The sequence below is a fragment of the Zingiber officinale genome, chromosome 11A (genome assembly GCF_018446385.1).
Source record: "Zingiber officinale cultivar Zhangliang chromosome 11A, Zo_v1.1, whole genome shotgun sequence".
Classification (NCBI taxonomy): domain Eukaryota; kingdom Viridiplantae; phylum Streptophyta; class Magnoliopsida; order Zingiberales; family Zingiberaceae; genus Zingiber; species Zingiber officinale.
The window spans coordinates 68,321,372-68,334,155 of NC_056006.1; the positions used below are offsets into that span (position 1 = coordinate 68,321,372).

The window sequence follows — 12,784 nt, forward strand, 5'->3', positions numbered from 1 at the left end:
GGCAGGATAATAGTAGGATGTGCTAACTTTATGGTTGCAGGCTCTAACTATTATGGCATATAGATATTGTGTGTGATCGGACCCTTGGACATGTCAAGGGCATTATTTTGTGTGTGCATGATTGTATGTATTAAATACAGCAGGAGCTGTATTAATTTTAGAATTTTTTTTTGTTCGATCTAGAATACATGTACATTCCTTTATGGAATATAGGATCGATATATGTAAAATTCTATTTTTGTCGCGGATCGTATCTTTGCGAGGCGTGGTGCTATTGGAGGACCCGAGGTGCACTACAAGAAAAACCCTCATAGACATCGGCGGAACAACATCGATTTTAAGCAAAAATCGATGTCTTTGAGTATTTTACATCAGTTTTTTCAAAAACTGATGTCTATGAGCGCAGATTTTCGCTCATAGACATCGGTTTTTTTAGTCGATGTTTATGAGCGTTTTTTTCGTTAATAGACACCGATTTTAACAACGGTTTTTAAAATCCGGTGTCTATGATAAAATAAAATAATTTAATTTTCCCACCACTACTTAGTCAAAATTTGCAATACTTCACTCTTCCGTCCAAACCTAAACTTATATCGCGCTGTCCACCGTATGCAAAATTTAATTTTCTCATCTTGATTGCCTTCTCATGGATCTCTAGGGTTTTTCAGCGAATCTCACTGCCCCGCCGCCTTGTTCATCGTCTTCCAAGGGGGGCCATCTGTGGCTTGAGGCGTTCCTCGCCGATTTTGATCGCTCTTTGGGATCATCCTGTTTGTGGCATCTTCCTAGATCTCCGATTGTATCTGAGTTATTTGTTTGGGTCATTTGATGGACTTCGAGCAACCAGATCGGTACGGAAACAGGAGGGGCTACCAGCGGGCGGGGCCATCTCAGGTTCTAGACAGAAGCAACAAGGTATGCTTCCACTGGTAGGCGGGGCGATGCAGCCATCACCCGTGTCCCTTTCTCCATAGCGACCCACCGCAGACCGTGCTTGCCGATGGCGCTGCCAAGCGGGGGCACTTGCAAGGCCACGTGTTTAGAAATATTGCCTTTGCAGGTGCGCCACCCTCCAAGTGGGGTAAGGGTCGAGCGGGTGGCAAGGCTCCCGACAAAATCTGCAATTACTTCCTCGCTGGAAATTGTAGTTTCGGAGATAAGTATAGGTTCCTGCATTCGTGGTTCATGAGCGATAGCTTCTCTCTCTTGACCCAACTCCAGGGGCATCAAAAGGTGGCTCTTTTGGTTTCTTTTGCTTCACTTGCTTTTGGTGGCTGATAGTCTGAATATTCTGATAGGTAGTGACTGGTATCGCTCTGCCTTCAGGGTCTGATGAACTCTACTCTTGTAGCAAGGATGAGTCTGTTCATGTTTGGGATACTCAAACTAGGAAGGTATTGATGCTCTTCAAACTCCTTTACTACATCGATAAAGGAATCACATAGTGCCTGACTCTTGCAATTTTATGGAAGTGCGTTGGAGCCATCAATATGGGAGGTGAGGTTGGATGTATGACCAGTGAAGGTCCTTGGTTATTTATTGGAGTTGTGAATGCTGTCAAGGTCAGAGCTCTTAGAATATGTTACCATCATGTCATATAAGGAAATAGAGAAATGGATTTGTTTGTATGCTGGTTCAGGCATGGAACACACAAACAACAACAGAACAAGGCCTTGATGGCCCTGTCAAACAAGTTTACACTTTGACCGTTGGTAATGGTATGCTATTTGCTGGAACACAGGTGCTTCTTTTCTGTCTAACATTATTTGTTATACCTTTATTTTAGTGCGTGTTGTTCATTTCATGATCTCCATACATCATGTGATGTACATTTTGAATGTTTTCAACTATGCCTTAACTTTGTGCAGGATGCACGAATATTGGTGTGGAAATTTAGTGCTGCTGGGAATGTCTTTGAAACTTATAAACCCTTGCACACTGGGATACTTATATTATGCTTTCTGTTATCCGTGACAGTATAGTTTAATTAAAAATTGTACTCATTGGAATCTTTCAAAAGATTTTGTGAGTAGAGTTACGCAATTTTTCTCCAAGAAGCAATCACTTCCCCTCCTGTAGTTACCTAGCAGTCATTTTAAACAATCGTATGATTTTAGTCTAACTTTAAACTTAATTGAAATTGAAATGCATTATCTGGGATTTTATTCTCACATGAGATAATTGCATAAATTTGTGTAGTCTAATTCAATTATGTTAGGCATCTAACATTGTTTCCATAGTCAAGCTAACTAATACACCAATATCCAGTTATCTATGTGCTATTCATATCGTGGCCAGTTAAACCATTATTTAAATCTATGTTTTAGATTGTTTTCATACTAGCATGTTGTATCACTCTTTGCTTATTCCTTTGCTGTAGTATCAACTTGAAATATGAGAATAATCTTTAAGCTCAATCACAATTCAAGATTTATTAGCATTTTGAAGAAGATGGTGTTTCAACATTGCTCTAAAAGGTGATATTAGTAATTCTTAATTTAATATTCTCCTCTATTGTAATATTATTATAATGGTGATTGTTTGAGGTTATTGAAATTTATTATGCCAATACAAGTTAAATCTTTTTGAGTTTCTGAGGTTATCTGTTTAAATAAAAATCTTCTCTTCCTATTAGCTAATTCTGTTGCTTGCTAGTGATTATGCTTATCTACTATTTGCTTTACTCTCACATGTGAGAGTCAGTTCTTTTCTTACATGTTTGTTTATATCAGATATTTAAGTTTATTTTATTTATAACAAGTACTCTCTTTTTTCTTGTGTTTAGGAAAGTGAAAGTGAGGATGATGGTCTTAACATGGGTGATGATGATGATGTTGAGGAACCTGAAAATGAACCAGAGGTTGTTAGGAAAGAACCAACCATTGAGAAACCTGCTCCTGTTTCAGCACCACCCAAAGATGCTGAAAGGCAACTGTCAAAGAAGGAGCTTAAGAAAAAGGAAATGGCAGAGCTGGATGCACTTCTATATGAAATGGGCATTGAAAATTTTAATTAGTTTATTTTTGATAGATAGTAAATTTTAATTCACTTGAGTTGCTTCATACATATGAAACGACTATTTAATGTGTGTTGAATTTATTTATCCTTGTTATGCAGACAAGAAGCAATTGGAGCAAAGTAGTGAAGGGGAGAAGAAAGAAAGTGCTGGTGCTCCTTCAGAGAATAGAATCTTAAAGAAGAAGAAATCCAAGAAAGAAAAATCATCAAAGGAACAGGAGGAGCATGATCAAAATCAGGAGAAAGGAGACATTGAATCTGAAGTGGCAGATGCATTTGCAGTTGACGTAAAGGAAAGGATAAAGAAGGTGGCCTCCATGAGGTAGAAGAAATCAAGCAAAGCGATGGATGCCGAACAGTTGAATAAAAGGGCTTCTTACTTAAGTAGTAGGCTAATTGGTACCTCAACTAGTCAATTGGTGGATACGGACTTGATGTGTATAATATTTATGTGGATACGAACTTGATGTGTATAATATTTATGTGTTGGTTACATGGATATTGACTTGTCTATATAATATCAGTTTTTCACTGTTTCAGAAATCGAATCTGTGTCGTTAAACAATACTGATATTACATCGGTTTTCCACTGCTGCAAAACCGATGTCATTAACTAATATTACATCGGTCGTATACCGCTGCCAAAACTGGTGTTATTAACATATAATATTACATCGATTTTACACCCGATGTCGTTAAGTGCTACTACACCGATTTTAACCTGATGGCTAAAATGACAGACCTTTTACATCGCCTTCATAGACATCGGTCGAAAATGTAATAGACACCGGTGGAAAACTGATGTCTATGAGGGTTTTTGTTGTAGTGGCGCAGCGGAATAAGAAGCAAGATAGATGCGACAACTCGACCTGATGGCGGTGGCTAAAGATGGCAGCAGCTAGGGTTGGAGCACACGGAGGACAATGATGAAAATGTCATAATAGTTGGAAAATTAATTTCCAAATTTATTGCTTTTATTTACTATGTGTGTGCGCATGTGTTATATGCTAGCATAGGTTAAAATTCCTCATTTTAAATAACTAAGTGGGAGAGGGATTAGTATATAAATCCCACGGTCTCTATTACTGGTTTGTAAATGATGCAACAAGCTTGCGTGTTGGCTCTAAGTGCCTCCCTCCACAACGGATGAGTTTGTTTGCGGATCGCTAGATCAAACTTCCTTAATGGATGGTTATAGGAAATTATTTAGGATGTGTGTGATCTTCTCCAACTGAAGGGGCACAATTCTATTTAATGGACTTAGTATCAAAATAATGGTATACACTTAGATGCATATAATAGTATCCTCCCCAACGGAGTCACTGCTATTACTTGTGTGACCAAAAGGAAACCAACTATTAATTTGTCATAAAACTATGTTGACAAGATATATAATAAAATTAATGGGTTAAAACCCCTCTTACAAATGATTGATTTTGTATACGTCCACACTAACGTGGCATACAAAATTAACGGTGTTTGAGATAATTTTATTTGTCATAAAATTAGGTTTACAAGATAGTTAATGGGTAAAACCCTCCTCTTACAAATGTTGATTTTGTATACGTCCACACTAACATGACATGCAAAATTCATGGGGTTTTGAGGTGTTGGTAAATTTAAATAGTATTGTTAGAGGAATCAATATTATTTTAAATTTAGAGTCTTGACCAAATATTTGATTAAAGATAGACCAACTATTAATTTTATTTGTCATAAGTTGACAAGATACTAAAATTAATGGATAAAATCTTCTTTTGGAATTTGTATACGTCCACACTATCGCGGCATACAAAATTCACGGGGATTTTGAGATGTTGGTCTTGACCAAATATTTTTGTGATTCTTAGGATTTCAAATGTTAATCAATCTCCTAGTTGTTATACTATAGGAGAGATTTAGTGGTCCCAATTATAATGATTGGAAATAGGACTTGGACATTAAGGTGGACTGTCTTCTTAGAACTAAGAACAATATAGGTGTATTTTATTCATTAGTTGTTGAAACATGTTTAGTGGTGTCATCTACCGGTACCTGGTGTGTAGATACAAAGAGCCACTGATCATGTTTGCAATTCATTGCAGGGTTCTAGGAAACTCGAACAACTATATGAAAGGGAAAATACTGTCTAGATGGGCACTACTGCAAAAGTAGTAGCTGTTGCAGTGAGAGATGTTTATCCTTTGATAGGAATAAAATATAGATTTTAAGAAATTGTCTTTACGTACCAAATTTAGAAAGAATTTATTTTCAGTTTCTAAACTATCAAAGAACTTGATATTCTGCCTCTTTTAATAACAAAGTTGTTATCAAGATAAAGAGGGAATTTATCTATTTTGGTATGTTAGTTGACAATTTATAATCCAATAACTCCCACGATGCAATAAATGGAAATTAATAACACATCTTCTAACTTTAATAAGAGAAAGCAACCTTCGGAAATGAACCAATTATATTTTTGGCATCTAAGGCTAGGTTATATTAACTTGAGTAGGATTCAAAGGATAATAACCAATGAACTCTTGGGTTCATTGGTAGTGGGAATTTTTTTTCAACCTGTGAATCTTACTTGGAAGGAAAAATAACCAAGAAGCTTTTAAGTCTAAGGGGTATGGAGCCAAAGATATGTTGGAATTGGTTCATTCTGATTTGTGTAGACCTTTGACTATCCAGGCAAGAGGTTGTTTCAAATATTTCATCTCTTTTATAGATGACTATTCGAGATAATGATACATTCACTTGACGCACCACAAGTCTAAGTGCTTTGATTAGTTCAAAGAGTACTAGGCTGATGAGGAGTAACGTCAAAGTAAAAGTATCAAGACACTACGGTGAAATCGTAGTAACGAGTACCTCTTAGGAGAGTTTAGGAGTCACTTATCAGAAGTCGGGATTTAATCCCAACTAAGTGCACCTGGTACATCCTAACAGAATGGTGTAGTAGAAAGAAGGTATAAGGCTCTTATGGAATAATTAGATCGATGATGAGTTATTCAGAAAATTACCAAATTCATTTTAAGCATATACACTCGAAACGGAAGTGAACATAGTACCTTCTAAGTCAGAACTCCCTACTCCCATAGAATTATAGAATGAGCGTAAGCCTAGTCTGAAGCATATTCGGATTTGGGTGGTCTAGCACATGAGATACACTGATAAGTTGGGCATGAGTTCACTTATTTGTGAGTTATCCTAGAAAAATGAAAAGAGGTTTATAGTCCTTAAAATCGGAAGGTCATTGTTGGCACCAATGCTCGATTTTAGAAAAGGACTATACTATGAACCATAAGCCCATGAGTAAAAATTGTTCTTAAGGAAATTAAAGGACACGTCTAATCTAGTACCAACTGTACAAGATGAAATATCACAAGAAACTGCAACACGTATCACAAATGATACACAATTACATAAAGTAGTGGGAGGGTTGTTAGGCAACCTAAAAGATTCATGTTTTGGGAGAGTCTTTGGACTTGATCCCTGGTGGACATGAACCTGATCCCCGGACATATGACGAAGCACTCCAAGATAAAGATGCAGCATCTTTGCAAATAGCAATAAATACAGAATTAGAATATATGTATTCTAATAAAGTCTGGGAGCTTATAAAATCACCAAATGGTGTAAAAAATGATTGGGTGAAAATAAGTCTACAATAGGAAAAGAGGGATAGACAGGAAGGTAGAAACTTTCAAAGCAAGGCTTGTTGAAAAAGGAAACTTTTTCACCAGTAGCCATGCTTAAGTCTATCCGGATTCTTTTATCTATTACTTCTCATATGGACTATGAGATTTAGCAAGTGGATGTCAAGACAGCTTTTCTTAATGGAAGTCTTAAAGAAAACATCCATATATAGCAACCAGAAGGGTTCATTGCAAACAGCAAAGAACATCATGTGTGTAAGCTCAATCAGTCTATGGACTGAAGTAAAGCTTCAAGGTCTTGGAACATCCGGTTTAATAAAGTAATCCAGACCTATGGATTTATTTAATAACCGGATGAGTCTTGTGTATACAAGAAGTGTGATGGAAACGTGGTGATATTTCTTGTACTATACGTAGATAACATTTTTGGTAGTTGGAAACAATATCAAAATGTTGTCAGAAATAAGGGTATGGTTGGCCAAACAATTCGATATGAAGGACTTGAGAGAATGCATATATTCTTGGGATCAAAGTCATAAAGGATCGCAAGAAAAGAATATTTTACTTATCCCAAGCTTCATATATCGAAACAATCTTTGCTCGTTTTAAGCATGCAAAACTCCAAGAAAGGTTTCTTACCTTTTTAGTATGGAGTAGCTTTATCTAAAGAGATGTCTCCGAAGACATCAAAGGAGATAGAGAAAATGAAGGCAGCTCCTTATGCTTCGGCTATCGGAAGCCTAATGTATGCTATGCACGAGACTGGATATCTGTTTTACTTAGGGCATAGTTAGCAGATATCGAAGTAACCCAGGACTGGGACACTAGACTGCCGTAAAACATATATTAAAATACCTTAGAGGGACTAGAGATTATATGCTAGTTTACTAGGCAGATGATTTGATCCCTGTGGGTAACAAAGATTTTGACTTTTAATCAGATAGGGATAGTAGTAAGTCAACCTCGGGGTTTTGTGTTTACTTCAAGAGGTAAAGTCATAACAATGGAGGAGTGTTAAGCATAGATGTTTTTCAGACTCCACCATAGAAGCTGAGTATGTGGCAGCCTCTAAGGCAACCATAGAAGCTATATGGCTCAGAAACTTCATGATGGACTTTGATATGATTTCTGGTTTGCCCAAAAATTATTACAATTTATTGTAATAATAGTGGTGCAGTAGCAAACTCGAAGAAAACATAAGTCTATAAGACAAGTAAACATAATATAGCGTAAGTACCACCCAATATGAGACATCGTATAAACGAGGAGAAGTTGTTGCCACCTAGATTGCATCAGGTGATGACCTGTAGATCCTTTCACTAAGTTCCTTAAGGCAAGAGCTTTTGATGGGCATGTTGAAGGGTTGAGAATCAGATGTATGGCAGCATTTATGGCAGCATAGTCTTTTAGTATAAGTGGGAGATTGTTATAGTGTATACTAAAAACCTAGCTGTTGTATAAATATTTATTTAGAAATAAAGAATCACAATGGTCAAATACCTATATTTATTTGTTAAGTGTGATTGTTCAATTAATTTATATTGTAGATAACATGGTGTGTGGTGTCACAAACAGAAGATCATGTTATCAGTTCTTTATGAATTATAAACAGTTGCTCACGACTAAGATGGAAAGGAACAAACCATTGGAATAGTCGAAGTATAATTAGGTATTAGTTTATCTTGACTAATAAATTACACTAGTACACTCTAAGTGTATTGAGTAGGACTATTTTAGGTAAGTTCTTTTCATACTGACTTGATAAAAGAACTAGACCTTAGTTATTATGGAAGTGTGTGCTCTTAATCCTAATATAATAACAAACACATATATTTAGTATTTATTTCTTTGACTTATCAATGGGTGAGATTTAGCTCGATAAATCAATAAGCCTGATAAGTTAGGAAATGATATTACTTATAGTGTGTGTTGTTGATTATAGAAGGAAACTGTGTCCTAGCAATCTAGGTTGAGAATGTCCCCAAGAGGAGCTCATAAGGATTGTCATGTTAAACCCTGTAGGTGGACTTAATCCGACATGACGATGAGGTTGAGTGGTACTACTCTTGGACTAAGATATTAATCAAGTGAGTTGTCAGTAACTCATTTAATTAGTGGACATTCGACATCTTAAACACAGAGAGATTAACACACTCATAATAAGAAGGAGCCCAAAATGTAATTTGGGATTGGTGCGGTAGTTCAATAATAATTCTTTAGTGGTATGAATTATTATTGATGAAGTTAAGTTGTGTGTTCGGGGCGAATACGGGAAGCTTAATTTCATCGGGAGACTAAAACCAATTCCTCCTCTCGGTCCCTATCGTAGCCTCTTGTATATAGAGATTTATACCCACCACATACCCACTTCTTACCCAACCCAAGGGGGCTGGCCAAGCTAGCCTTGAACCCAAGATAGGGCCGGCCAAGACCCAAGGATAGAGTCAAGATTAGTGGTCGACCCTAGCTTGGAGTCCAAGCTAGGTGTGGCCAGCCACATAGAAATAAAAAGGGATTTTTATTAAAATTATTTGTTATGTGGATATCATGGTTTTAAAAGAGAGTTTGAAATTTAAATCTTTCCTTTTATAGTTTTCTACAAAAGATTAAGAAAAGATTTGAAATCTTTCCTTATTTGTAGATTGAAAGGTAGATTTTAATTTTGAGAAAACTTTCCTTTTTTAACCATGTTCATGATTTAAAAGAGAGTTTAAAAATTAAATATTTATTTTATAAGTTTCTACAAAAGAATAAGAAAAGATTTGATATCTTTCCTTATTTGTAGATTGAAAGGAGATTTTAATTTTTTGAGATAACTTTTCTTTTTGGAAATCATCCACATGTTTAAAAGAAATATTTTAATTTATAAAATTTCCTTTTTACAATCCACCATGAAGGGAAAAATTATTGGAGAAATTTTTTATAAATTTCCAGAGACAAATTAGGAAGTTTTAATTCTTGTGTTGATTAAAACTCTCCTTGTTTGGGATATTAAAGTGGTCGGCCATGATGTTAATGAGAAGAACATTGTTTTTTAATTAAAATAAATTTTCCTTTTCATGGCAAAAGAATTAAGGAAGTTTTTTTTTAAAATTCCTTATTTGCCAAGGCCAAGGATTATAAAAGAGAGAATAGAGGTGCCTTCATGGGTGGCAACTCTATTCTTTTCTTCCTCTCCTTTTCTCCTTGGTGTGGCCGGCCCTAGAGGTTCTCCCTCTCCTCTTCTCTTCTTCTTTAGTGGCCAGTTTTATCCCCTCTTGGAGCTCTTGATGGTGGCCGGTTCTAGCTAGGAGAAGAAGGAGAGAAAAGAGGTTTTGTTTCTTGTATTCCTTGGAGCTTTGGTGGTGCATGGTGGTCGGACATCTACTTCTCTTGGAGAATTGTGGTGGCCGAATCTTGCTTGGAGAAGAAGGTGGCTTAGGTGGATTCTCATCTCGGTAGATCGTTGCCCACACAATGTCCGGGATAAGAAGAGGAATACGGTAGAAGATCAAGAGGTTATTTGCTTACAAAGAAAGGTATAACTAGTAATTGTTTTCCACATCATACTAGTTTTCTTTGTATAGTTATTTTTGGAAATACCAAACACAAGAGGCATATGATTCTAGAGTTTTCAGATTTGTTTCAAATTTGTGTTTCTTTTGTTTTATTTTTTAAATTTGTGATTCGATTGCTCTTTTTGGTTAACCTAGAGTTATTTAAGGAAATTAAATATTAGCTTTTCTTAAAAGGCTTTGTCTAGGCAGTGGTGGATGCTCCCATACCCAAGAAGGCCATGTGCCTCGCCATGCAGTCCTGGAAGCCAATTTTAGAAATTAATATTTAATGGAATTAATAACATAGGTGGATTTGGATCAATAGTGTTAAGTTTTGCTTGCGATCCAAATCTAAACCATCAAGAACAGATAAGTTAAATTTGGAAGCAATGATGTTAAGTTTCGTCTGTGATTCCTAATTTAACTTCTAAAGAACACAATAGGTTATTTAAAGAAAGGTTCAACACTTGTACAAAATTTTTGTATTGTGGAACCGGTACGATTTTCCTAGGACCAACCAACAGGCCTAATCAACCCCGAGTGGCTAGCGCCACATATCAGCCGTTATTCATCTTCTGATTGAGGAATGGTGTGAATCGGACGGTGCTGAATCCCGAGCCCCCGAGCACCAGATAATCATTCAATGGTTGCTAGCATAAATATGGGCGGACGCTAGAGCCCGTGCAGCGGTCATGCCTTTAGGGGTGCTCGCGGACAGCCATACCTAGATGTCTACTGGGGTAAGTTTTTTTTGTATATTCTTAATTTATCCCTGATCGGCTCGTAATTTCCTGATTTCTCGTATTATTGGGTAAAGAGCATGACCATGTGCCAAAGACTTGCTTTTTTGGAGCATAAAGTTAAGCAGCTACGTGCGTCGAGCGACCAATCATCTGCTTCTTAGGTGCAACTAGAGCAGATGAATATTGAGATGGCGCAACTAAGGGCCGATCTGACTAAGAGCGCTGATCAGTTGACACAACTGGCTCGTCTCAATAAACAAGCTACCTCATTTGAGTCAAAAATCCACTCAGCCAACACCATAAAGCTCCGGACCATTGAAGATCTGGAGATCAAAAATAAGGAGTTTTGGGTGTTAGCCCAAAACTTGAAGGATGATGAGGTTGCCTTGAAGGTAGAGCAGGATGGACGATTGGCCGATCAGACTGCAGCAAAGGCCCAGCTCAACGGCAAGGATGAAGAGATAACCAAGCTAAAGGAAGAGCTGGGCGCCTCCCAAGCGCTCTAGAGACTTATCAGGGGGACGAGTTAAGTAGGTTTGATCTCATGAAGCAAGCCTACATTTGCTCAGATGCTTTTAACGAAAAAGTTGTTGATCGGGCTCTTCGTCTGTTTGACCTTGCCATCGAAGGGACATTCGACCAACTTAGAGAAGCCGGCTACCTCCCCGCTGCTCTATCAAGGAAGGTTATCAGTCGGGACAAGCTGACTGAGTCGCCGCCTGACGATATCTTGAATTATCTAGAGTAATCTTGCTTGAGCAAATGTTTTTTGTATTGCTTTTCATGCATGTTTGTAATCCTTATCATGTTAATGAATGGTCACTCATCCGGCGATCTTTTCTTATTCGTTTGTCCCCTTATTGCCATGCAGTCTCTTTTGATTTGACTTAAGTGTGACTTTATAACCCTCCGCTCGGCGACGAGCAGTTGATAGAACGATCACCATATTTTAAAAACTTGGAGCTTTATTGGGTAGCGCATGTTCCCAATCGGCCATTTTAGTCGATACTATTCCTCAATAGGCCTAAGTTCAAGATCGATACCCGATCACTGATGATGACAGGGGTTTAAGGTCGCCGCTCGACCACTGACGTAGATTGGGGTTTAAGGTCGCCGCTCGATCGCTGACATATACAGGGGTCTAAGGTCGCCGCTCGACCTTTGACGAAAATAAAGGTTTAAGGTCGTCGCTCGACCGCTAACGTAGACAGGGGTTTATGGTCGTCGCTCGACCGCTGACGTAGACAGGGGTTTAAGGTCATCATTCGACCGCTGACGTAGATAGGGGTTTAAGGTCGCTACTCGATCGCTGACATAGATAGGGGTTTAAGGTCGCCGCTCGACCACTGAGGTAGATAGGAATTTAAGGTCGTCGGTCGACCGTTGATCATAACAGGGGTTTATAGTCGGCGCTCGAATTTTGACTTGGCCTGATCGGCTCAAGAGTCTAGAAAATTTGGGTTTTTATTCACGTCGGCATTGCATCTAGAAGGCATAAGTACATTTATATTTTCTCATGCACCTCTCACCCAGGCCTATAGGATTGAAGATGACTCGCGCTCCACGACTGCTCGAGTCGTCTCCTATTTTCATCTTCCAAGTAATAAGCCCCCGAGCGGAGTTTCTATACAACCTTGTAAGGTCCCACGCATGGAGCTTCAAGTTTAGTAACATTGCCGACCAACTTGATTTTCTTCCACACTAGATCACATACCTGGAAGGACCTCGGGATCACCCTCCTATTGTAGTTCTGCCTCATCCGCTATCGGTAAGCCATTAGCCAAATGACTGCTTTTTCCTGCACTTCATCCACCAAGTAGAGCTCCATTAACCTTCACTCGCCATT

At 37.9% G+C, this 12,784-nt stretch overlaps 1 protein-coding gene across 1 annotated transcript; it reads left to right on the forward strand.

The window, feature by feature from the left end:
* The first annotated feature begins 554 nt into the window (after nt 1-554).
* LOC122032030 (zinc finger CCCH domain-containing protein 48-like) lies at nt 555-3,511 on the forward strand. Its single transcript, XM_042591274.1, has 7 exons — nt 555-915; nt 1,061-1,233; nt 1,299-1,394; nt 1,473-1,562; nt 1,640-1,741; nt 2,786-2,959; nt 3,118-3,511. Exons 2-7 carry the CDS (start codon nt 1,186-1,188, stop codon nt 3,193-3,195), a joined length of 588 nt encoding a protein of 195 aa, XP_042447208.1. The 5' UTR covers nt 555-915; nt 1,061-1,185; the 3' UTR covers nt 3,196-3,511.
* The last annotated feature ends 9,273 nt before the right edge of the window (nt 3,512-12,784 follow it).